We start from the raw sequence: 25,767 nt of genomic DNA, 5'->3' as shown, positions 1-25,767 counted from the left end.
GGTTGTGTCTTAAGACAAAAAAAAAGGTAAAATGTTGTTTCTCCGGATGGACACATGACACGTATACAGTATTTACATTTGTTCAAGGCTTCTATTTATTGAGCTTTCATTTGTACAAGTATGACATCACTTCATTTTTTAGTTTTATTTGCCCAAGTCATTGACGATAACTTTACAGTAAGCACATCTGCTGCGATGTAGATTTACAGACAGGGGGGGGGGGGGGGTAAAAGGAACAAGATGGAGCTTCTACCACAGAGTCGCTACAGTGTGTACAACGCAAACCGCTGGCTTTGCAACGGGAAGCGCTGCGGTGAGAGGCCTCGCGTACAACTTCAGAAGTCAAGTCGAGTGTCTCGCTACCGGCCTCCAGGAAAGGTGTCGCTGTTGTCCTTTTTAAGACGAGAAGTCCCTCTGTGTTTTTGGTCCTTCGGTTCACAGAGAGACGAGAGAGCTTAAGATTCCCACAAAGAGCAGACGTCCTGCTTTGGTCATTGAAGGCAGCAGTTACCACGGACGGATCCACGGGCGTGTCATGTGACCGTCAACTTAAAGACTCATACCAGTGTGTTTGTGGGACTTTGAGCTTCTTAATTACAAATCACATGTACTTCATTGTTCCTGACTGGGTCCCCCCCCCCCCCCCCCGACGTTTCAAGCAGCCATTGGTTTCCATTCATTTCCTCGTGGTATGAAAATGTATCAGTCAGCTGTGTTGAGTTGTGTGATCCATCACCATGAATCACACATTGAATATTGTCAGGTGCATTAGTTACCATCACATTATGATAATGTAGATTCATTTAAAAAGGCTGCTCTGCACTTTACAGGGCTGCATCTTGAACATCAATAGTTTTTGGTACCGACTTAAATGCGTCTGTAGTGGAGTTCTTTCTCTGAAAGGTTTTATCGGAGAACGGTATCAAAAGGCTCACTTTATATAGAAATGTTATTTGAAATGATACCCAGCCTATTATGACGCAACAGTAAAGGGACCTGATGTTCTCTTGTGATGACTTCTACAAGACAAGCAAGAGTCTACTGGTGAATTTTCATAACATGTGAAATCGGGTGGAAACCAACACCTGGAATGTGTAAAAAAAAAAAAAAAAAAGAAATACATTCAAATTTGTTAACCACAGTAGAACGGTTTGCAAAACAGGTAGCAGTAAAGTATTTGTGAATTGTACTAAATGGGCTCAAACATGCAAAACCACTGGTATGGAGCTGGAAAGAGACACCTCAGCTCAACTGGTCAAACTTGAGGACAAAGATGAAGCCCTGGAACCTGTGTGGGGAAACACTCGGGCTTCTGTTTGTGGTCACAGCGACACGGCCGACAATCATAAGACTTTTGATGCAAGGCTGTGGCAAACAGTAAAAAAAAAAAAAAAAAGGTGGATGTGGCATTCATCGGCAGTGCGTTCATCATGTACAGCTGCAGAGTTCTGTCCCACGATGCCATTCATTCATTTCGATTTAAAACAAAAACCCTTCAACTAGACTAGTCTCGCTGTTTTAAGTGCACGTGTCCTCTGTTCCGCTCTGCTCCTTCACAAAGCTAAAAGCAAGACGGTGCGAAGACATTTAACATCCAAGACTCCAGACGAACAAAGACAGAAAAACACCTCGTCTCCTAACAGCAAACTCCAACCTTGAGGACTCAGCACGTTTCATCTTGATTGGAGAAATGAAAAGACAGAAGTACTTGTGAGAAACTGTACAACAATACTGGCTGAAGGGCGTGTAGAGAATGAATGTGAGGCCGTTACAGCAACACTTTTAATCACTTGGCATCATGAGTTTTAAAAACAACAAAGAAAATCATCTGGAAACTTGGTGCATTCTTGTATATAAAACAATCTTAATTAAAAAAGAAAAAAAAAAAGAAGAAGTCATTACATATTCTCGCAACACACACACACAGTCTTGCATTCGCTCTTACAAACGTGCCACATTGAGAATGATCATAACCGCTGTTGCGTGTCATTACTTCGATGGACCGGCTGTTTGTTTTTTTTCTCTCTCCGTGGAATGTCAAAGTACATGAGGTCCGACTGGAAAAAACAACAACAATAACAAAACGTCCTTCCGCACCGGCAACTTTGTCTTTACAAAATTGTTTGTTTTTTTTGTACACGAGCAGGTCTCAGACATGCAAACTTCAACTTTAAGCAGGAATAAATACACGAGAAGCCAGAAAAAGGAACAAAAAGGTGTCAGAAGGTCTAACAGCTTTTGAAAGAGGATATACAGAACCATTCTACAGTGCGATGGTTTCCTTTTGTCACCAGCGATACGGACGTACAGACGGTATTGGCCAAGGTCACTTTTTTTCCAAGCGTGTACTCAGAAATTGCCGATCGACAGAAATCTTCCCTTGGCTGCATATCCCCCCCCCCCCCCCCCACTCCCTCCCTCGCCACAAAAAGAAGGGGAGTGCGTTGAAGTTTGCTTGCTGTTGAGGCTCTTCATACTGAACTTCCAGCAGCTTCGTTACAGCAAAAGTTTGCCAGAAAACATACAAAAATAACACCAAAAAAGGCATAAAGAAGCTTTACAGTAAAAGAGAACCAACTGAGCTGATGGCTCAAATCAAAACATGCAGGTACAAAAAAAAGAAAAAAAAAGACAAAAAATAAACTACATTTGTGGCACCCTTTCACAATTTGTTTGTGTTTTTGTGTGTTTGAGTGTGCCGGCGATCTACACAAGCAGACGCCACGTCCTACCGACATGTTTCCATGCTAACACTGAACTCTGTCACCGTGGCGTTTCCTACACATGGGCACTGGCGGCTTCCTGTTCTTTGTAAGGAGATTGGTCACTCGCTTTTTAAGCTCCTTCGCTTGTCAACATCTCTCCAACAAACCCGAAGTAAGGAGACTTGGAAGCAGAGAATCAAGGAAAGGGGGGGGGGGGGGGGCGTACGTGAAGCCAGTGAACTTCTTCCAGAGTCTGGGGGGGGGACGGCGGACTGACAATCCACTTGATCCTGTCCGGTGTTTTAGTTTAGCAAGGATGAGGAGGGAGGCTGACAGATCAACTGTCCGGGGATGGTAGGGGGGGGAAACACAGTCCAGCTGCTTTTGGATGTGTCGCTTCAGGTCAGGAAGAAGGTGGGAATCGAAACAGCTCACCTGCTCCCATAGGCGGTCGATAACGTGGCGTGTGGCGGTTCCGTGGCAGGAGATCAGCGAGAAAAAAAACAACAACAAAGGAACAGAAAAAAACCCACTACGTCTACGTTCCTGTCTGATCAGGAAGATGTGCTTAGAGACGGCTGGAGTGTAGAGCTGGAGGCAGTCCAGGCCCAGGAGTGGCGGACCCCGCCGGGCTCCGGCTGCAGGCTGGTCCCACAGGTGTGATGCTACTGTACAGCTGATCGGTCCGACGGATCAGAAGTAAAGGGCCGGCTCGCTGCTGTAGTCGGACAGGGACGAGCTGTCTGCCGGTGTGAGCTGAGGACAAAAGACAAAGATGTCATTATAAAGCAGACCTCTTTTCCCCCTTCCGTTTTGGTTTTTTTTTGGCAAAAATCATCCAAACTTGTATGATTTACGTACTCTTTCACACCTGACCTGTTTGATTCATTTTCGCTAAGCGCTAGTTTCCACACACAAGGTTGTGACAGCATTTGTCAACTAACATTTCAGACTTTTAAAGACCGTTGTCCTGATGGTTTCCTGATCAAGACTGAAATTATCACAAATAAATATTACAAAATGAAACCATATTCTGATCACACTGCACCACAAAAACTACATCACTAAGACCTGAGTTTAAGACATGAAGCCGCACACTGAAAGGCACAATCCATATTTAATAATCCATCCATAATGTAAAGGGAAAAAGGGTTGCCCCACCGCCCCAAAACAAAAACAGTAAAACAGAAACGGTGTGAACCGTTTGATGACTGGAGCAGTTCTCTCTCTCTCACCATAACCTCCTCGCTCGTCTGTGTCTGTTGGGAAGTGGCGTCCTCCTGGTAAACACTCTCTTCATGTTTGTGCTCCTGCCAGGCGCTGAAGTCCACCGAGTGCTTGGGAATGTAGCTGGAAAGGTCTGCGGACAATAAAACACGATGCATCACTAAAATGTAAAGAACCTTTTTTGTATTGTTGCCACAAATCTTCATTCATTTCAATCTTAAATCCTGTACTCTGATGCGCTTGTACCTTTCCCTTATTGCAGAAAAAAATAAAATACATGTTAAAGACGTCTCTAAAGGATTGGTGCACCAAGCTGCTCTCAGTTCTTAATGAGTCGCCCGTCCACACACTCGATCTGAATCAGCCTCCAATCAACGTTCATCTAAAACGAATTGGGAAAAATGAGAAGAAAAGACTGAAGGACTGCAGAACACATTTAGTTACATGTGATCCACAATTTCTCCACTAGAGGTCTCTGTCATCATGTCTAACGCTGTCTGTCTCTGTCGCACTTCCACCATCCGCATGAGGGCAGTCATGTTGTAATAATGAAGCAAGGACCTGATCAGACAACTTTGTAGATTTGAGATGACAGAAAGAAAATAGGCAAAGTCTTTGTCATACAATATTCTATATTTTACAGATAAGACCATGTTATTCAAACGGACATAACACAGGCCCTTCATATTTAGACTAATGACAAGCATTGTGCATCAGCTTTAAGAAGGGGAAAAAAAAAAAATAGTTTTACGTGCATTTTCTATGATTGCCCAACACTGTGGCTGAACTCTGCGGCTGAAACAAACAAACAATGGTGTCCACATAAAGACATTTGAAATACCACAGAACTAGGCTCCAGAAGCCCTTGTGACTCAGCCTCAGCTTAAGTTGTATGTCAACAGCTTTACAAAGCAGCTGTTTAAGGATAGGCTGCTATTTCTAAACAGGAAGGAATAAAATAACAAAGTAAAACAGTATCCCTGTTCCCGTCATCCAAGATCTTGCCCACGTATCGGACGTTAAACAATAACACTGGTGTCATCGGCACCAAAAATAGGTTTTTACTGCCTCACTCGTCTTTTTATTTGGTCATCAACGAGTCATCATGGGAATGCAAAGTGGTAAATAATACTTTGTCAAAACATCGCACCTTGAACTTGTTTATACGCAGAGGATTGTGAGTCTGACTATCCAGAAATGCATGCTGATTTTGGTAGGACATCCTGGTATTTCTGGCATACTGAATTTGACATATTATGTATTGAGACATACTAAATATGTGTCTGGCATACTAAATAGCTTAGTAGTAAAGGTATTATGCCAACAAAGTTAGATTTATGTATAACTACAAGGACTTTTGACCAAATGGTTGACAGCTAGATTCAGAGGGTCACCAGCCAAAACGTAATACAGGATTCAGCCTCTGGGGACCAGGACTATCAGCAGTGACCATAAAGAGACTAGGCCATTAGATTTCAAGGTACCTTGTTGTAGACTTGCATCTTGGACAAGTAGAAATTTAGATTTTTGTATCAAAAGAAAGGTCAGAGGGCCAAGAAAATCTTTAGGGATCATCCTTTTGGGGCCATGAATAATCTGCAGGAGAAATCTAACCCACACGTTCCTCCACTTCGTCACATTTCGTGTCGTCTCACCGTTGCTGTTGTTCGAGTGGGTGAGCGAGCCGGTGAAACTGGGTCGCGGGATGTGGATGCGTCCCACCATGCTCGGCTGTTCGTCCGCCGCAATCCCGTCGGGTTTCTCGTCCTCGTCCTCGTCCCCGCTGTCCCACGCGCTGCTCTCTGACGGATACTCGTACGTACTCTGGAGACTCGACTCATTGAATGAGATCTTGAGCTGCAAAAGAAACAGACGGAGAAATACAGATTAGAATAACTGATTATCTATCGTCTTCGACATGTTATTGAACCGCTGTGATTTGGCAATAATCTTCCCCTTTTCGCTTTTCTTCCCCCCATTTGTGTTGTATGGTGGCTGATTTCCACTGCCTCCATATTTTATTTTCGCTTCCCTGACAACACGACAAAGAAAATAACACCAGTCACCGGCCAAACTGAATTTGGACCGGTGCCTGTTACTGTTATTGTGTTTTTTTATGTTGCTTGCTGGAAAATAAGAAAAGGAGACGATAAGAAACATTTTACTACTGTTTTTCACAAGATTGATTTTTCCCCCGGAAGGCCACTGTTCACACCTCAGCCACTTTGGTCAGTTTACACGGGGCTCCACAAGCAAGATTTGACCCCCCCGAATCCAACCACAGTGTAAACAGTGATAGTTAACTGAAAATGATGCCCTCAAATCCACACACTTGGTATAGTGACTCCAAAATAATCTTAGATCAAGGTCCATTTACTAACATTTCCCAGGGCTTTCAACCACTTCTCATGGTCTTCACCAGCAGCTGGCATGTGCTCAGTTGTACATTCAGTATGACTATATATATATATGTATATATATATATATATATATATATATATACATATATATATATATATATATATATATATATATATATATATACATATATATATATATATATATATATATATATATATATATATATACAAGCTTGTTTTCATTCCTAACTCTACAGTTATCAGAAACCTTTTTTAAAACAAGCCTGACATCCCTCCTCTAGGGATTTTACAGCACAGTGAACATGAACTACTTATTACTTCCTTATTGCTCTGTAAACCTTCTACACTGAACACCATCACGTGACTCAGCCCTTCGCTCACACTGCAGCAATGCCAGTTTAGCTCAACACCGACATATCCCTCATAACCTATTCAGCAGAGCCTTTAATTGGGATTCTTGGAGAGCCAGCTGCAGTTTGTTTAGCGTGTCCTGTACTTTTACGTGTCCTTTTTTGAGCGGGACAGGTGGCAGCCACGCAGGAGCCCGGGGCCCGTGATTGATCGTCTCGGGGCGTTCGCCGCAGGACATGTCTGCTTTTGGCAATGCTTCAGTGGTCCGCGAACACGGAGCCGTGGGGTGAGACGGGCCCTCGCACTTTGCTGCACTGTGTAATCCAACATGAATGGCAAACTCTGCCACCGGAGGCTTCGGCGGGTTTAAGCTGTCAGCGAGCTCACGGACTGGCATGTATTCTCCAAGGAGACGCCTCGTCCCTTCAGAGGAAGAGCGGGACGGGTTACTGCTACGATTACACTTCCATATGGTTTGAGTGACTGTACTAGTGCATTCAGACATTTTGAGCAATCAACATCTGTCCGTTTTTAGAAAAAGTGATGATTACTGTCTATATATATATATATATATATATATATATATATATATATATATATATATATATATATATATATATAATATAGGTGTTTTCCTCTGTTTTGATTTTTTTTGTCAACTTTATTGATGCACCTAACGAAAAGGAAAACAAACTTTTATCATTAGCATTCCTCTATCTCTTTGTCAGTCACAAATCGGACCACAGACGGTTTCTACCAAGTTACCATTTATGTATTCTGAACTAGGTTATTATTACTTCCCCTCACTCGTCATGGAGGTGTGACAGCCGATTCACACACACATATAACAGCATGTTTGTCCACGTCTGCTGACTGCTCTTAACATGTTGTACCTGGCTCCATCTACTCTGCAGGCCCTGATCTAAATCTGCCCTAATCTCTGTCACAAGGCCATGAGCCAGCAACGCCACCTCCGACTCAAGACCAGTCAGGGTCCACACTGGAGGAGTGTGTGTGTCATAATGACGTGGAAGCATGGAAGCGCAAGTTTTCTTACTCAATGACACGGGAAGGAAAAAAGGAAGGAAGGATGAAGTAGTAGTTTGAACACATTTACCTTACAAAGCATATAATTCTGATAGGATGACTGACTAAATCAGGGGTCACTAATAGGCGGGCCGCGGCCCGGATCCGGACCCAGACACCGTTGTATCCGGACCCTGGACCTAAAGCCGATAGATAATTGAGAATTATTACATTTTGATGGAGCGCCTATATTTTAACCGGCGCAGCTTTTCTAGCCTTTACGGTACTCGGTCAGTGGTCCAGGAAACAAACCGACCAATTACATGCGTTGTACATCACATCACGTGATGCAGCTCAGTCAATCAAATATGGGTATTCTGACACGTTTCTGACTCGAGTGAGTGATTTACACACACGGGGCTGAGACGAGGAAAGAGAACGAAGGGCAGGAGCATTATTCTGTGAGTCAGAGAAGTTGTTTCACGTGACGTTCTCCAAAGAGAGAGAAGTGGTCAGAGAGACCAGAGAGACCAGAGAGACCAGAGTCTTTAACAAACAATGAACAAACTCTTATAGGTTAATTCTTCCCACGGACAGTTTAAAACCAGTGTGTCTCATATGTTCAGAGACCGTGACGATTATTAAGAGGAAATGGTGCATAGTTACAAAATCATTTCCCCTCAGGTTGATAGCAGACCACCTCAAGGTGTCACTCAGAGAGAACCAGGACATTCCGATGTAGCATTACAAAATTAAAGCCCTTCAAAATCTATACAATATATAGACCATTTTGCATTCTGAATGCGTCCTATTATATTTCCAGTTGTATGTGAATGACATCAGCTGACAGGAGGTCAACATGGACTACTATGGACAAGGGTCTTTAGGTTCAGCACACAGGTATATGGATTAAAGACAAGGGTATACAGACTCTACATCAGGGTCTTGAGGTTCAGGCCGAGTCTTTAGATGGTGGAGAGTCTACAGATTCCAGATGAGGGTCTATATAGATTCAGGAGGAGAGTCTATAGATTATTATTAGTCTATAGATGAAGAAAAGTCTGTAGACTAAGGTCGAGGGCCAATAGATTCAGGACTAGGGTACTTAGGTTCAGGACAATATATTAAGAACAAGGGTCCACAGACGACTGATTGGGGATCTAGGGAGAGTCTATATATTATTACAAGGATCTACGGGACACCACCTTTAATCAATCATCTCTTTAAACTGGCTGAAACATTTCAGGTATCCCGTCGGATGAGGTCTGAAATGTTTTCCACTTATCTCCTCCTTCCTAATGGTGTTTTGATGTATTAATAGTTGCTGATATCTGATTAGAGCTGATAAAGAAAGAACATTAATATAATCACATCTATTGAGAGGAGCGATAGCAGTGAGGAGGCTGTATCCTCTCGCTTTCACATTGGTGCTCACATTGTATTTATATTTAATAGAGGATATATTGTATTCCTATATGTTAACTTTTAACTATTCCATGTCTCAGATTCCTCTTTTTTTTTTTTTTACTTGCATGATTTTCTTTTCATACATATTTAATAAGCATTATTGGAGGGAGCCTGAGATCTGAGATATGTCATTGCCAACGACTGTTGCTCTGTAATTGTTGTGCACGTGACAATAAATAAGTTGAAACTTGAGGAGGCGGCGTGGAGTAGGACGAGGGTTCAGAGGACAGCCTGTGAACCCTGCCAACTAAACAATGGAGCTCTTACAACCGCAACCTTTCAACCAATTACTCACTTATGTCACCTAATGAGCAGTACTTTAAATGTGGAGTGTGTGCTTTCTGGGGTTTTGAGCCACCACGTTCAGCTACATCAGCTGTTTTACATTTCTGACTCAAGTTTCATGGTAAGGTATTTAAAAAAAAAAAAATACTATCAACATCTTCTGCTAGACTAATGGGATGGTTTTAGTTTAGACACCCTGAAAGATCTCACTTTTCACTCACTGGATTGTCAACAAAACAACGACTACGTTTCCACATTAGCATTCATCCACAGTAACGGTACAATCCACAAAACAAATCAAATCCTGTGTATAAATATATATTGACACTATGTTCCCGTCTTTAAACAGGGCCCTCAGTCCCAGGCGTCGCCTATTTTTAGCACCAAAAGCTCTCTTTTCTTTTTGGTTGGGATCCTGTGTTCACTCTTACACCATGAAAAGCCTTTGCTTGCTAAACTGGCATCCTGTCTTAGAGGAAGTCTCTGGATGCCAAAAGCAAGTCCATCAATAAATCAGGCTAGCCGCTGGGCTCGCTTCCTCTTTCACTGTCTATCACTTTTCTTTTCTCGTCTTGTCTAGCGGCACTCTCCTCACATGAGACTTCACTGCGGTGCCTCGGTCCGTGTCCTCTCTCTGACTTTACGTTTCAGCTGCTTTAACAGCAGCATTGATCCAACTTAGAGGTGAAGAAAGAGGAGCATTAAAACATGGGGAGGGAGGGAGGGGAACTGTGATCTTTATACATCCCAGCCTGCTGCTGCTGCTCGTGGCTGAGCTTCAGCTGTGGCTTCTTTTTCATCTCAGTGACAAAAGCCTGCATCATGGAGGCAGAAGTGATTCGTCTTCTGTCCTCAGGCTGTGGGACGGGGCCAATAGGGGCCCGACTCGGCCCTGCTGTCCTCTTCATTCACCCCGGGAAGCTCAGACGGGACGCTGCGGCATTAACAGGCCACCAACAACTGACTCATTATTCTGGTTTTGTTTTATATCATCAAAGACTGATTGTGAAGTGTGTGTGTGTGTGTGTGTGTGTGTGTGTGTGTGTGTGTGTGTGTGTGTGTGTGTGTGTGTGTGTGTGTGAGGCTGTTGCTTTGTGTCAGCCAGCGTTAATATAACTTTAACAGCTAAAATCTTGTTCAGGAGGAGACCTTAACCGAAAGAAACACACTATGTTTTGTAGACAATGCATTGCTATAGCAGGCTATCATTAGGTTGTTGTTATTATTAAAACAGGTACTTCAATGTAGCAAGTCATCCAATAAGACCAGTATTTAAAATGGGCTCTTGCAACTATGACTATGGGTTCAGGCAGTTTAAATACACAGACAGCCCCTTCATGTACAACATATGACTCATCATTGCAATATATGTATGTGTGGGTTATTTGTGTAAAGTAAATCAAATCCTGTGTCTGTGATAAGTTAAGAGAGCTTTGGAAGAAAACGTATGGCCTCCAGATCTTAAATCAAAGCATGATATTGTTTGAGTTCCTATTACTTTTCAAATGTAATGTCTATATTGTATTGTGTATAAAACAGGAGTTAAAAGTCAGGGAGAAATGAAGGAAATGGGAGGGAGGATTTCAAAATAAAACAAAAGAGAAAAAAAGAAATCTTTGCGACACAATCAAACTGTTCAGGAAGCTAGTAGAATCATTTCAGCTCTGTGGTGGATTCTTTTTTTTGTTTTTTGCTTGTGCTGAAAAAACAAAACAAGAGGGGGCTTTGAAGCTGAATACAAAATGAAACGGACTTGTTAGGACTGTGGTTGTCTGCAGAGTCTGGAGCAGCTGGTGCAGCAGCAGCAGCAGCAGCAGCAGCAGCAGCAGCAGCACCAGACCGAGACGTCAGATGAGGGAAGACGCCGAGCTGAGCAAATCATATTTACCCCACAGGTTCCTTTCCCCCCAAAAACATTTTCATCAGCTCTATTTTGTTGTTGTTTGCATGTTTTGTACGAGGCACAAAGGGGGACGTGGGGAAGGACAGACAAAGGAAGAAGGGAGGGAGAGAGGAAGAAGAGAGATTATGTCTTCATGAATGTGCCGCGGCCAATAGGCCAGATGGGAGCAGTGCCAGGAATGTTTTCCAGGCCACCCTGCATGGCGTGTCCTCGTTTGGCGAAAATTGGTTCCTACTGAATGAACACACACACACACACACACACACACACACACACACACACACACACACACACACACACACACACACACACACACACACACACACACACACACACACACACACACACGCACACGGGCGATCTCCCCGGCAGTGCTGATGGGGTTGGACTCCAAAGCCGCTTGGTTGCAGTGGAGCTGCGACACAATAGCGCAAGCTCACAACGTAGGGTGCAGCAGCAGCAGCAGCAGCAGCAGCAGCAGCAGCATGTGAGCGTCTGTGTTTACACAGCGTGCGTCTCACTGGGCGTGCGTCTCATCAAAAAGCGTTTCCACATCTATCTCAGCGGGGCCAGGTGACACCGGGCGTGGTCGTGGACGGCCGTGCCGGTATTGGTTGTGCACCTGCTCACTGAATGCATGTGGTGCATCCAACAACCGGAGTATTTCAAAAGCATCTCTGCCACGGGCCGGGTGCCTAACGCCGCACGTTAAAGTCCCTTTAAAAAAAAGGACTAATGTTGCGTACCTGCTCGGAGGAGACAGACCAGGTGATTAGAGGTAATCTCCAGCCTGGTAGATAATATTAGAACGGCACCACAATGAACCGGATGAGGAGTTTAACCGCAGCTGCACTACAGAGGGATAATAAAGCCGACATGGACTCAAACAAAGCGTGCGGCGCACCTCTCCACTGTGCTGGTAAATTGGGATACCTGGTGTGAACCAGAGGGCCTCGTTTTGGGGAGACAAAGCGGTGGCTGCAGCATTAATGATCGGATGGAGAATATATTCTGCTCCTTTAAAAAAAAAAAAAAAAAAAAAAATGGTTTTATCGTGACCTACATTTATGACATGAATAGAAACTCTTCCGCCAAACAGCTTTTTACAGCCGCGGCAGTAAAGTAAGAGTAAAAGAATATTCGGACGCGTTGGGTTGCACGTGACCGTTTGCTTTGTCAGTATCAATTTCACCTCTGCGAGTTCAAAGAGACACAGACAAATATTAACTGTTAATAAAAAAAAAAGAAGATTAAACTGATTTAATTAACCTGAAAAGCATAGTAGTAACAAGCTTTGTCAGCCCTGAGTAACGTCTGCAGGCATACCTTTTATCCCCAATGACCTTCACCAATAAGGTTAGGCAGCCTGTAGGTAAGCTGAAAGGGCAAAAAACAAACAAACCGCCATGCACTTGTTGCACTTCCTGCCGCCGGGTCGTTGAGCTACATGCTCAGAAAACACGGTGGAAGAACAGTAAGAGAACGATCGTCAGAGATATTTGAATAAGAAAATTAACCTGGAACCCAAACTATTTTTGTCCAGACAAACATGGAGGAGACAGGTGGTGGTGTATTTGTGGAAAGAAATGAGGTTCACCTCTGTGAGACGTCCCAAAACACAACAACACATCACCACAAACAGGCTTCACTAGTGCGATGCTGCACCAGCGACGGTAACTTACAGCACCGTATAATGTGCCGTTAACGGTCATGATTACTCCTCTGTGCCACGACACTGCAAGAACACAAGCCTCTCCTGCTGAATGTAAGAGGAACGAAGCCCTTCCAGACCGAAAGGGAGCCCAGATCGGTTTGAAATCATTAGCAACTGTTGGTGCAACCTCGCGCTCACACCTTTAAGCACATTCTTTACAGTAATTATGAGCAATTTACTGAAAAGGCACCAACAGCTGCCAATAAGACACACCCTGGCAGCAGACTGCCTTCAATAAACCAACAACAGAAACGGCGAACAAAAGAACTTATGCAGAGACTGAATCCTGCAGTGTCCCGCTCCAACCCAAATATCAGACCTTCAGGCTGTCGGCGACCCAAAACATGTCAGTGAAAGGTCAGTGCACACCTAGTGGAAAAAAAAAAAAAAACACACCCTGTAGCCGCGACCCAGGCAGTGGAATCAGGTCACAAACGTACACACTGTTGCGTAGGTGCCGTCAGACTCCCCATCGAGCATTAGGTTGAATCGGCTCAGTGTTTACGTGGACGTGCTCCAAGTGCTACGATCGTCCACACTGATACAACTGTGGGAGCTCCTTCTCCAGTGTGGGTGGCTGGTGGCAGCGAGCGGCGCAAAATGTGAAAAAAATAGAAATCTGTGTTCACTCCGCCGTGTGAGTCACTGCTGTGATAGTATGCCCTTTGTGGGGAGTTTTAGGTCTCCCTGCGCTACCAGGCCTGGATTATCTGACTGATAAGAAATGGAAGGGAGAGGAGACAACATTTCCAAAAAAAAACTTGCTTGTGTCAGCGAGACCCCAAACAGACCTGTGGAGCCGTCTAAACAATATTGTGTCCCCTCTAAGAACGTTCTGCTGATAAGAAAGATATGTCTGCACACGTTGCATATGTAAGGTGATACCAGCAGGGTGGGGATCGAAACCCGTCAGCCGTCCACACTCCGGCGTTGAGGGAGCCTTTAGGGCGTGTAATATGGAAAAGGTCACTTCTGGACTGTGGAATGAAAGTGTCAGGACAAAAAGGACAGGACGGGATCCCACACCGGATCAGGATCAAGGATATTCTCTGGGGTCTATATGACCTATGTTGGATCAGAACCTCTTTGTTAATGTAATTATCACTTATTTTAGAGGAGCCAGTGGGCGTGTCTACCATTGCTCCTCAGTTGAACTGGTGGTAAACGGCTCTTCAGTCATTTGGATTTCCGGCGGTGATAAGGCTTTCGTTTCCGTGAACTTTGGGTCAGAGATGAGTCAATGATCGACACGGTGTCAGGGCAGCACATGGTGAAGACGTCACACACCAAATAAGGTGGGTAATGTGCACATCCAGGACAGAAGGAAGTCCAAATGTTGCAACAACAAAGATTTTCTGGGGGCGCTTTTGCAATGCTCTGTATGCAAACATGTCTCTGCTTCCTTTTAGTGACGTAAAGATATTTTCTAGGAGTTTGGCAAATGGCAAAGTGGATCAGGAGGATCATCCCTTTGGCCGGGATGTATTTTGTGTTTAGTACGGATTAGCTGATGGTGAACCTGATAAATATCAGCAAGCATGTTGGCATCGTCGCTGTGAGCATGGCGGCATGCTAGCATTAACATTTAGCTTAAAAAAAAGAAAAGAAAAGAAGAAAAAGACGTGTATATATGTGTACATATATATATATATATATATATACATATATACACACGATACAAGACACGAAAACAGACTTTTTCAACCCTGCACTGAAATAACTGACCTCGGCTTCGCACTGGGCCTCATGAAAACACACCAGTCCTCTCCCAAACATCAGAGGGCTGTTTGGGTCTCCTCCCACAGACGCACATATTTAAGTTGGCTGATTACAGAACATGCTCACCAGGAAACCCATTCAAACATCTTTATTAGAGGAGGTTTTAATGCGACGCTGCTCTCCGTCCACTCAAAACGCTCCTCGTGGCAACTGTGTATCCACCAATTACAAAACCGACGACATCAGCACTGACGTAACGACGTGTGTGTGTGTGTGTGTGTGTGTGTGTGTGTGAGAAGCAGAGAGTATGTGTCCTTATCCTGGAATCCTAATGACAGGATAGAATGGCCACGACTCGTGTTGCCCCGGCGACAGGCGCCATGGATATGTGACAAAGGGAAACGGGAGAGTGGAAGTAGAGGCAGACGGTCAGAGAGAGAGAGAGAGAACTGCGGCAGTCAGACAGACGGCTTTTGATCATGTAAACAGGACAACAAATCATTAAGGAGCATCAATGATTCACACCAACAAAAAAAAAAACGAAACTCGATTTACATGCTGACGCGGAACATCTCAGGCCTGACACAACGACCTGTTCACCACGAAAACAGTCAGGTCCTGTGGATATCGTACAGCCTCCACGGATTTGAATAACATTTACATTACACACAAAAAGCACCGCATGCGGCCCAAGATTCCAGGCAGCGCTTTGCATTTGTAATCAAGAACAGTAGAACTGGATGTACTCTTCAGTCATCAAGGCTTTACCAAAGATTTCACCTTTGAACTATCGAGACGGCCAAACAAATTGATCCAGGAAAGATGCACGTCACAGCCGACGGTGGAAAAAGAAACGCTACAGCTATGAAAAGTCGGTGGTTTCTACCTGCCTCTCTGTCACTCGCCCACTCCGCTTCTTTTTATAAACTTTCAAAAAGCCCCTTCTGTTAACGTCCTCCGCTTTCAGTCTCTTCATCTTCTTACTCATGCACTCTAAAAGACACACACACACACACACACACGTGGACAAACACACTGAATTAAACATGACTACGATAGTGGGGCTTTGCTGGCTGAATTCTAATTAAACTGACTTTGCAGGCTCGCATGGGCCCCGAGGCCTGTGTGGGAAACCTGCAAGTGTGAATTCATACGGGCCAGAAATTAGGCACGGTGGAGCATGAGTGTCTGTGTGTGTGTGTGTGTGTGTGTGTGTGTGTGTGTGTGTGTGTGTGTGTGTGTGTGTGTGTGTGTCCACATCCTGCAGCCACAGAGCCCTCGGAAGAAATGACGAGCTTGTCAAACGGAAACCATATTTGCACCACCAGTGACCTCAGTCGTAAAAAAGAGAACTAGCGTCTCTCTCCAAATCGAAATGAAAGCATCTTTACCTTTAAACCATCATCAGAAGATCCTCCACCTGTTAACGTAGTTTCATTTCTTATAAGAAGAACGGTACACGAGGAGAAACTGCAACATTTTAAGACTTCAAAAGCTGAATTTAAAGCTGGCCTAATGTGTTTTCATTACCTACGGATCAGTTAACTGTCTGTAATGTGAAAGGGGTTGCTTGTAGAAGAGAATCATCACCCTACACACCACACCGCTCCTCCGCACCCTGCGCTGGTGGCTGCTTGAATCCAGTTCAAGACACTGGTCCTTGTTTATCATGCGGTGAACGGCTCAGGTCCTTCCTACGTCTAGGACACGGTCAAATCCTACACCCCAGCCTGTCCTCTACTCTCTCTGCTACTGCCAGTCGCTGCTCCCTCACGACCAGGAGGGCCCAGCAACCACTCTACTGAGTCACAGCTGTAGAAACCGATGGACTTGGAGTTTTGGTTTGGGTTCACTTCTTGTAAGTCGCTTTGGGATAAAAGCGTCAGCCTAATGAACGTAACGTAATCAGCTCTCAGTATCAGTCTCTTAGTCTCTCGCCAACTTTATTTTCAGTCGCAGCAGCTCTGATAAATCCACTTTAAACTGCATAGCCAGCACCAGACGTCAGACAGACAAGGTTAGCGAGTACAGTAGCTGCTGAGGAGCCTTTAGCAGCTTAAGAGACTCCTACTTTTCTCTGGAGCGGCTGGAAACCAAAACAAAGTTAAAAAATGCACTGTCCCAAGGCTTTTCTCTTGGTTTCTAAACAGTGAATATTAACTTCAACACACTCCTTATCTGAAGGACTTCTCCTGTTGCTCCAGCTCAGCCTCAATAAAGGAAAAAAAAAGAAAAACATGCATGAGAAGGGGCAGCAGGCTTTTATTTTGAAATGATTTCCTTCTTTTTTAAAGCTAGTGGGTGTGGCGATCGGTTTTCAGGAAGTGTAAGGGAGGAGAGATAGGGAATGTCTACTGGGTGGTAAATAATTAAACACAATGGACTTTCACACCTGTAGCCCAGGCGCACAATGTAAATGTAGGAGTTTGCCCTTTCATTGGCCTTCCTGTGTTACAGGGAGCTTTTAACCATTTAGATTTGGGTATTTTTAGCCTGCAGTTGTATGTATGCCATTTAACCACAATGAACACACAGAGTATGTGCTTCACATGCATGCCCAGTGGAGGAATGTACTCAATGCTGCAAAAACAGGACTTTGATACGACTAGCGTAGCATTCTCATAAAGCAGCAGTTCACGCTAGCTTGTAACGTCATTGCTGCACCATGGCATCAATACATATTGTCAATATGTACTGAGTACTATAGCAAACAGAGAACGTAAATGAACATTATAGTTAAAGACGACCACACAGAATAGCCTAAATGTGTGTGATTTGTTTAAAGAGATCCAGAGATTTCACTGTGAGTCAGAAACTAATAAATGCCTTTGGACAATCCTTTTAGATTCAGTGTTGTCGGACGTTATGTCAAACAGCAACGTTAGGCTCAATTGTTGAGTGTCTATTGGATCAAGTGACAGAGTCAGGATCCCACAGGCATCCAGGATTTGAGCGAAACTAAGCAGAGTAATAGTGCTGTTGTTGCTTTCACACCTGACAAACCAGCAGGAGCAAACGTGAAGTCACATGAGCGGTCAGGTAACTCAGTGATTGGACAGTTTGGGTGACTGTCATTCTGCATCATCAGTGCCACATGGAGCATCATGAGGACAATAATTGAACTCCAGTGACCGTCTTAACTGCATTCAATGCATCTTCTCTGATGTCATAAAGGGCTCAAAAAAAACAAAAAGTGAAAAGTGCAACTGGACTCACTTTCTGATGTATAAGGGACCATGCCTGCACCCAGCTACTGAAGCGCATATGCCTTACCAAAAGATCTTTTATGATTATAAACAACGTTTGCACTCACCACTTAGGACAGTGGCTCCCTACTACGCACTCCCACAGCCCTATCTCATGGCTTCAAGCAGGCTACACATTCGATAGATGGGGAGTCCTTAATGGAATCCTTTAATAGTATTTGACTGTGAGATTGACACACAATCCTCTTCACCAAACCCAACCATTAGCGTCGAGTGGAATCGTATCGCGATGAGATATCCAATGACGTCGTCTAAATTCATAATAACAAGCACATACTAACTCAAACTCAGTGAAATCAAACTACTGTCTTAATCTGATTGTGTGCAGTTATGGAAATATCTATTTATTCTTTCCATCTGAAGTAAACTGTTGTGTTTATTTAGCACTAAAGCTCTTAATAAAATGAGAAAATACTCCGTGCTTCTCATTTGTCACGTAGTTAATTCACACGGGAGTAAAGTATGTCATATAGACTGTTTATACCAGAAGAAATATTGTGATGCATTGATCGTTATCGATATATGAAATGACCTATATTGTGATAGAAGATTTTGGCCATATCGCCCAGCCCTAAGTTTAAACAATTAGTCATCTGAGTGGTTCATCTGCATGAATACACAGAAACCACCAACACTGGAAAAAAGGCGGGTGAGCTCCTAAAATCTCTCTCTCTCTCTCTCTGATGTGCTGACAAACACATGGGTCCGCCTCCCTTTTCCCATAATAACCGGTCAGAGGGAGCAGAGACTTCAAAAACAAACCACTCCACCCCCCTCCCGTGTCTTGTTGCCGGCTCAATCTCTCCTTGATGGAGTGGTGTCTTCCACCGCAAAAGGAAATTAAAAAGAATATTGCTCAAGCCAGGACAGCCCACTCCAATCAAACTGCAGGAGGAAAGCGAGTCAATCCTGGTCTGTGTATTTCACCAGAAAGCCAGAGTCGATTTTATGCAAATGGGGGAGTGTTGCGGTACAAGAAGCTGCACTTGACCTACATAGCTCTTCCACAATTCCTTCCCCAATAGAGAGGAGGAGATCACAGGAAGCTGGAAGCCAGGGGGACAAACCTTATTAACCACCAGCGCACAGGAATAAAGCAGTGCACTATGGGTAGAGGGGGAAACAACACAAAGCAGAGTGGTGCTTGTGGAGCGATAGAGACGCGAGTATATGAGACTGCGCTGGATGTGGTCCAGCGTTCAGCACCCACATGCAGCGAGAGAGTGCGATGGATGGGGTGAAATGTTTTTGGAAAATCTAGAGGAAGAGTTGATGATCTGGTTTGATTCTTAAGAACTGACGTGCATAATGGAACATTCTTTTTTAGCCAAGTCCCTCGTAAAAAAAAAAAAAAAGGTTTTGGGTTTGCTGGAAAAAGAACCCAATCCCAGACCAGAGCGCTGAGCCGAGGACATTCTCGGAGGCTGCTCTCACACTGAAGCGGCGCTGGACAAAAATTCCGCACAAATTATACAGGCCGGGCCGAGCCTCGATGCTCTTGTAATTGGCTACGCAGCCCTGCCCAGAAAAGAAAAAAGGAAAGAAAGAAAAAAAAAATCTGACCGAGAAGAGTGGACGGACAACAAAAGGAGAAAGTGTTTGGCTCTGTGAGCGACGAGGACAAAAAGACCGGATGAGCTCATGTCTCATGGTCACTGGTAGTCTGCATGCATGTCATGCGCACGCAATGAAAACACATGCACCAGGTTGAGGCTTACTCACACAACAAGTCAGCGGCCGAAATATCCGTCATTATAAAGTTATGATCTGCAGACATGCATCACTCAGACCCACAGGACTGTATTTAGAATCCTTGCTACGGTCCCAGAGCTTCTACTGAGGCCAAAAAGGCAGAATTACAAAGAAGCTGTGGAGGAAATCATCTAGAAATTCACATTTAAAGTAACGGTGCAGCTATAAAAACTATGGCGTTCTGTGTTTGAGTGTTTACTGAGTGCTGAGTGTTTCCATACAACTGCCAATATGACAGCTGATGAGAGTTTCAGTCCCGATATCAAAGCTTTACTGATACCTTACTTTGAGAAATATTCACAGGCTTTTCACTTGACAAAAGAAGACAAAACGTCTGAATACGAGAACTTTAACAAAAAGTCAAAAGTAACCATCTGTATTGACGTTCAATAAACCCGCTCGGTACGAATGCGATACAGTTTTAACGATGTGACTGCAGAGTCTTTCCCTTCGCTGGTCACCGTTTCCACTCGATAAACTCTGGAGTAGCCTGCCTTATTGTGCCCCTGTGGTAAGAGGGAGCTGGATTTACTTGGAGAGCAGAGGATTACAGGAGAACAGGTGAAGGAAACAAGACCGCGGGGCCAACATGGCTGAGACACCGGGCCTAGATTGAAGGGCTGCCAAAAAGGCTCCAAACATTCTGCATCAGAGGTGGAGCGTTGCTTTGTAAAGCGCAGAGGGAAGGGGTTGTGATGGAACTGAATGCATTAAACGTTTCCTCTTCCGCGGACAGAGAACAGTAGGCTTAGAGGAAAGGGTGAGGGCTGAACCGCCGCGATGATCCTTGGGTTACCTTCGAGGTCAAGATTCAAGCCACAGACGGGGACGAGATCTTTGGAGCAACACAACGACCGCCACGCTGAAAACAATCTTCGTCGCTCGAGCCGATCCGCTGCAGAGTCTGAAAGCAGCCTGCAGCAACTCCCTTTAATTAATTAGAAATATTCTCTGATATCTAATTAATCCCCAATACACTTGAAACGGGAGCAATTTGCAGCAAGAACCTTTGCCGGGCGATCTGATTATGATCGCGAGATAACTGCAACGCCCCAAAAAACACAAACTCTGTTATCATTTAATTATGATTGAGAGGCAGGCCTGGGAATAGCTCAGCTTCAAGCAAAAACACAGATGAATTCAATCGTTAAAAAAAAAAAAAAAAAAAGAACCGATAAGTGTGTCCCTCAGAGTCTGGGACAGGTTCAGAGACCGCCGCAAATCCTGAGGACTGAATACAGCCTTGATGAGAATGCTCAGTCGATAAGCTCGAAGGGCCACCTAACCCAATAATGCTCTCTGTGACAAATAACGTGGCTTTGTAGGGGAGGCGAGGCCCAGGAGAAAGAGCGCCGTGTGTCGCTCTGAGTGGCTGTGTAAACACACGCTTTTTAATCCACTTAGGCGTCAGGGCCCTGAGAGCAGGTCAAGTGATGGGACGCGGAGAGTCACAGTGGCAGACACGCTCCCGAAAAACAACTGGGAGGATTTAACCCACGAGGTGGAGATGCTGCTTGAAAAACAAAAACAGCACAGGTGAGCGGAGTGCACTGGCTTGGATGAAGAACAATAAAAGCGGGGCACATGCACTGAGATTTAAAAAAAAACAAAAAACAGAGATAACACAAAAGCTACTTCCTGTGTGACGCTCGACTACTAAATTTAGATCAGAGGAAACTTTCATGATCCGCCCGGGAAGATTTGGCACGCGCCGTGCGTCCGATTGTGAGGACACGGTAATATTCCTGCTGCAGCGCTTATGCTCATCGAGGAACGATGATGGAGCAATTAGGGGGGCCGCAAATAACGGTTATCATCATCACTGGTGATGTCTTCTGTGTTTTTTGATTAACAGTCTTTTAAATGAAAATTTTACAAAAGACTAAAGTGATGTCTTCACATGATTTTGTTTTTTGTCTGCTAGGCCTTTTTGCTTGATAAGTGACTTCCGTCAGTTGATAAGCAAAGTGGTTTGACTAATCACTCAATCAACTAATCTTTTTAGCAGCACCTGTGTGTGTGTCTGTGTGTGTGTGTGTGTGTGTGTGTGTCCCTAATGCTCGGAGTGTGAAACATTTTTAAAAAGACAGATTGGTTCAGTTTGTTGCTCTCACCTTCTTGCCCATGGAGCCCATCTTGGAGAGGCAGGACTTCTCCAGGGACAGGTACCCACCGACGACCTCAATCTCCTCCACAGCGGGGTAGCGTTTCTTCAGCAGGGAGCCCAGCTGAGCGTAGGGGGCCTGTGGGGGCGTGGACCCCGGTGGGGCCTCACTGGAGGCTTCCTGCTGCTGGGGCTCAGGTGAGCTCGACTGGCCATCGGGCTCCACCCGACGTTTAGGGACCACGGTGAAGGTGTTCCCCTTTCTCCTCTGCATGGGGCTGGGAGCAGAGGCGCGCTGCTGGGGCTCCACTTCAATGTCGTCTATGTTTGTTACCGGCAGCTGATCCACGGGGGGTTGTTCTGGAGCCGGGGACGGAGCAGAGGGGACGGGGGACGGGGCTGGAGAGTCCGAGGGAACCGGAGAGAAGGAGGGTGAAGACGGGACAGCCGGAGAAGAGGGGGGTGAAGACGGGTCAGGTGGAGAGTAGGGAGCTGGGGTTAGAGAGGGAGATGGAGACCGAGGTTCTGAGGTCGGAGGAGGCGCAGGACTCGTGGCAACAAGAGGAGATGGTTCAGGCTTCGATACCCTCACCGGCCTCTTGACCTCCTTCTCCTCTGGCAGTTTCTCCTCATTCGTCTTCGAGGGCGTCAAGGTGGGCATGGGGGTGTGGGTGGTTGGCACTCCTGGCGTGGGCACCTCTGCCACTCTGTGGGAAGGGGAGGACTTGACGGGGCTGGACGGCGCTGGGCTGCCTGTTGCAGATGAGGCAGCCGGACGGCGTTTGGGGATCACTGTGAAGGAGTTACGGGACTGCAGACGCAGGTTCGCGAGGGCCTGTGCCTGGGTGTCCCCGTCAGGAATTCGGGTGAGGTCTGGCTTTACAGAGGGACGGATCTCAAAGTCAGATGAGGAGCGGGACACCTTGAACGCGATGGGGCTGGTGGGGGACTCGGCACGTACTCGACGGGTCTCTGGGGAGCATGGCACCTTGGGTTTGGGTGAACCCACAGAGCCCTCCCAGTCTCTCTCTCTGATGGACTTGGTTTGCCCCCTGTCTGGCTCATCCCCGGGGCTGGCAGCGGCACCATGGCCTCCACTCTCCTCAAACCGCTGACGGTAGGAAGACACGGGCTGAGGGGGGCTGCCCAGCTCGGAGACAGCAGGCTGTGGCTTTGGTTTGGAAGACGAAGGACTCGGGAAGACAGGCGACGATGGCTGGCTGCTGCCCGGGCTGCTGACAGACGGGCCTGGCCTGGCCTTTGGCACCAGATCTGGCTGTGGCTTGGCCCAGAGTCGTGGCCTGCTGCTGGCACTACAGTCCAGGTCCAGCAGGTTCTCCGTGCTGCGAGACTTCTTCTGCAGCTTCCCGTAGTTGCTGTCAAACTTCTGCAGCATCCGGCTAACCCTGCCTTGACCCTCACCTGTCTCATATGATGGGGCCTCATGATCAGGGCGGCCCAAGGTGCTCAAGTTCTCCTCGCTCTTGCTTATCGTGGTGTCATAAATGACCACTTCCTTGGCTCTTATCTCAGTAACAGCACTCCCTCTCCGGTCCAGGAGGTCGTTCAGAGAGCTGTAACTACTGACGCCGTTTTGCTGCCATTTGGACCCGGTTCCAGCTTCCGGAAAGTAATCTGGGTCCGACTCAATTATGATAATGTTCTCGGCGCGGATAGTCCGTATACCGGGTACGCTGCCATACAGCTCCAGGATGTGCTGGACCGGACGAGCGGTGTTGTCTCGGTCCTGTCGCCTCCTGCGCTCCTTCTCCAGCTTGATGAAGGGGTTCTCCTCCAGCGGGCCCAGACTTTCCTGCAGCACCAGGTTCTCACGTCTGTTGTCCTCCCTCGGTGTCGTCCTCTCCGCGTCCGTCGGCCGCGGCTCTTTGTTGTTCGCGAAGTGTTGACTGGCGGTGGTGATGGTGTAGCTTCGCCCGGACCCGCCGCTCGGTCCGCTGTCTCTTTTGGGTCCGCCGCTGCCGCTACCGCTACCGCTGCTGCTGCTGCTGCTGCTGCCGTTCACATTTCCCGTCTGCTCGCCGTTAAGCCGCTGCGAGCCCGCGCCGCTGGGGCTTGTCTCCGCGGCACCGGCTCCTCCAGACCCGCCGCCCTTCGCCTTCCTCCTCTCCAAGATCTCTAGCTTCCAGGCCGGCATCCTCGGGCTCTCTTGCCCGGGCTCTTGGCGGAGGACGCGTAGCTCTCCTCCGCCAGACATTGCGGAGGTTTGTTTGGAGGGGAAGAAGAGGAGAGAGGCCGGCTCTGAGGCGCTATGCCGCGGTCCGGTGCGGCTGTAAAACCTGATTCCGGCTCTGACTGTACCTGCAGCACCGATCACCGCACACTCACACACATCCCTACCGTCTATTTTTTTTCCTCTCTCCTCTCGCTCTGCTTTCTCACCCTCTGACTCCACACAGCCCCTGAACGCGGCCCCGCCCATCCGCAGCAGCACGAGCGGCTTCGGCAGTCCCATCCGCTTCTTGATTGGTCGTTAGATTTTAAGACACGCCCCTCGCTTTCTGTGGAACGCTACACATTGACGCAAACCACTCCCGTTTCTATTGTTGACTGGGCAGGGAAGGCCTGTCAATCAAGAGTGTTGCGTTCAAGTTCAACCCGCCCCTCCCTTTTTTGTGCACTATATTTAATACCATCAGTGGATGTATCTTTTATTGGGTAATTGAATATAGATTTGTCGTTAATATTGTTTATGCTGCTACAGTTAAGATGTTATTACAATCCTAACGGGTGACACTTGCAAGACTAGGTTCATCTAGCACATTAGAAACGTACTAAATATGAGTAAGATTGCTAAAATCCGGTAAAAACTTGATTAGTCTCTATTGTATCTAGGTCGTCTACTGAAGATTGACTTCTTTGTGCTTCGTTTTATTTTACTTTACTACATATGGTTTCCCAATAATGTTCTGAATTCATTGTTTTTAGTAGTCTTTGGATAATTTTCCTTTTTAAAACCACCTACAGTACTAATGTTACGTCTATTGAAGTATAGGGATACTTGAGCTGTGCATTGTTTTTGTTCGGCTGTGATAAGTAGGGGATATCCAGTACCCGGTGGAGGCTGACGACTGTTCATTCAGCATTTTGCCGGTGATGCCACCTGTCGATAATCCGGCTGCAGTAAACACATGCGCTGAGAAGTGGCCTGCTGCACATTGAATCGGCTCTAAGAGGGCTATTCTTGGGTACTACAAACGATTACTGTACCTCATCAAACATTTATCACCGAGCCATAATTAAGAAACAGCAAGCCTAAAGAGCGCACGGGAGGAAAATAATCAAATGCATTAAAGAAATACGTGGTATGTGCCTCTGTCTGCTCGTCAAAGTCGGTTTGACAGAAATTAAAGCAGCCGAGGATGTTTCTGAAAATCGAGAGGTGACGTCGAAAGAAGATTGTTTTCATTAAACACACACAAGCACTTTTATGTTGACTAATTCTGATATTGATTGGGGCTGATATTTTTTTTAATGACAGTATTAATGTGTAATATTACATGGGAGACATACAAGGACACTGATTTGAGACATAATCCATCACATAACATGTCAACATATGCAACAATAATGCTGCTTGTGTTTGACAGAACCCGAATCCAGTAAAAGTATAGGATATGCAGTGTGATGCATCTTATTAAAGTCTATAAACTGATTTTCACTCCGTGCTGAATTTAATGTAAAATACAAGCAGGAAAAAAATATAAATATATTTTAAAAACGACGCATGTTTTGGAGACGAACGTGCAAAAAGATGTAATCAGTATGGTCCTTGTCGTTGTGGTATACACGCTCATTTAAAAGGCCAGTAGCGCCCCCTTGTGGCCAAGGAGACCAAGGCCCAGTAAC

At 45.7% G+C, this 25,767-nt stretch overlaps 1 protein-coding gene across 1 annotated transcript; it reads right to left on the bottom strand.

Annotated features, from left to right (window-relative positions):
• Positions 1-77: 77 nt before the first annotated feature.
• tprn (taperin) lies at positions 78-24,250 on the bottom strand. The gene is made up of 4 exons (XM_068732441.1): positions 21,911-24,250; positions 5,588-5,789; positions 3,941-4,065; positions 78-3,461 (listed from the first exon to the last, which is right to left on the bottom strand). The coding sequence occupies exons 1-4, from the start codon at positions 24,113-24,115 to the stop codon at positions 3,399-3,401; spliced, it is 2,595 nt and encodes an 864-aa protein (XP_068588542.1). The 5' UTR covers positions 24,116-24,250; the 3' UTR covers positions 78-3,398.
• Between the last annotated feature and the right edge of the window lie 1,517 nt (positions 24,251-25,767).

The sequence above is a fragment of the Cebidichthys violaceus genome, unplaced genomic scaffold (assembly GCF_023349555.1).
Source record: "Cebidichthys violaceus isolate CVI_PGR_0920_01 unplaced genomic scaffold, fCebVio1.0.p SCAF_59, whole genome shotgun sequence".
NCBI classification, from domain to species: Eukaryota; Metazoa; Chordata; class Actinopteri; order Perciformes; family Stichaeidae; genus Cebidichthys; species Cebidichthys violaceus.
The sequence above is the reverse complement of the archived record's forward strand: the minus strand, read 5'-3'. Positions and strand labels throughout refer to the sequence as shown.

What these genes read in the sequence shown, in the direction of transcription:
- tprn (XM_068732441.1), bottom strand. Translation starts at nt 24,115, where the DNA reads ATGTCTGGCGGAGGAGAGCTACGCGTCCTCCGCCAAGAGCCCGGGCAA. An exon ending in CCACTCGAACAACAGCAACG is followed by an intron (nt 4,066 to 5,587) that starts GTGAGACGACAC and finishes TATTGTCCGCAG; the next exon opens with ACCTTTCCAGCTACATTCCC. An exon ending in AGACGAGCGAGGAGGTTATG is followed by an intron (nt 3,462 to 3,940) that starts GTGAGAGAGAGA and finishes TTTTGTCCTCAG; the next exon opens with CTCACACCGGCAGACAGCTC.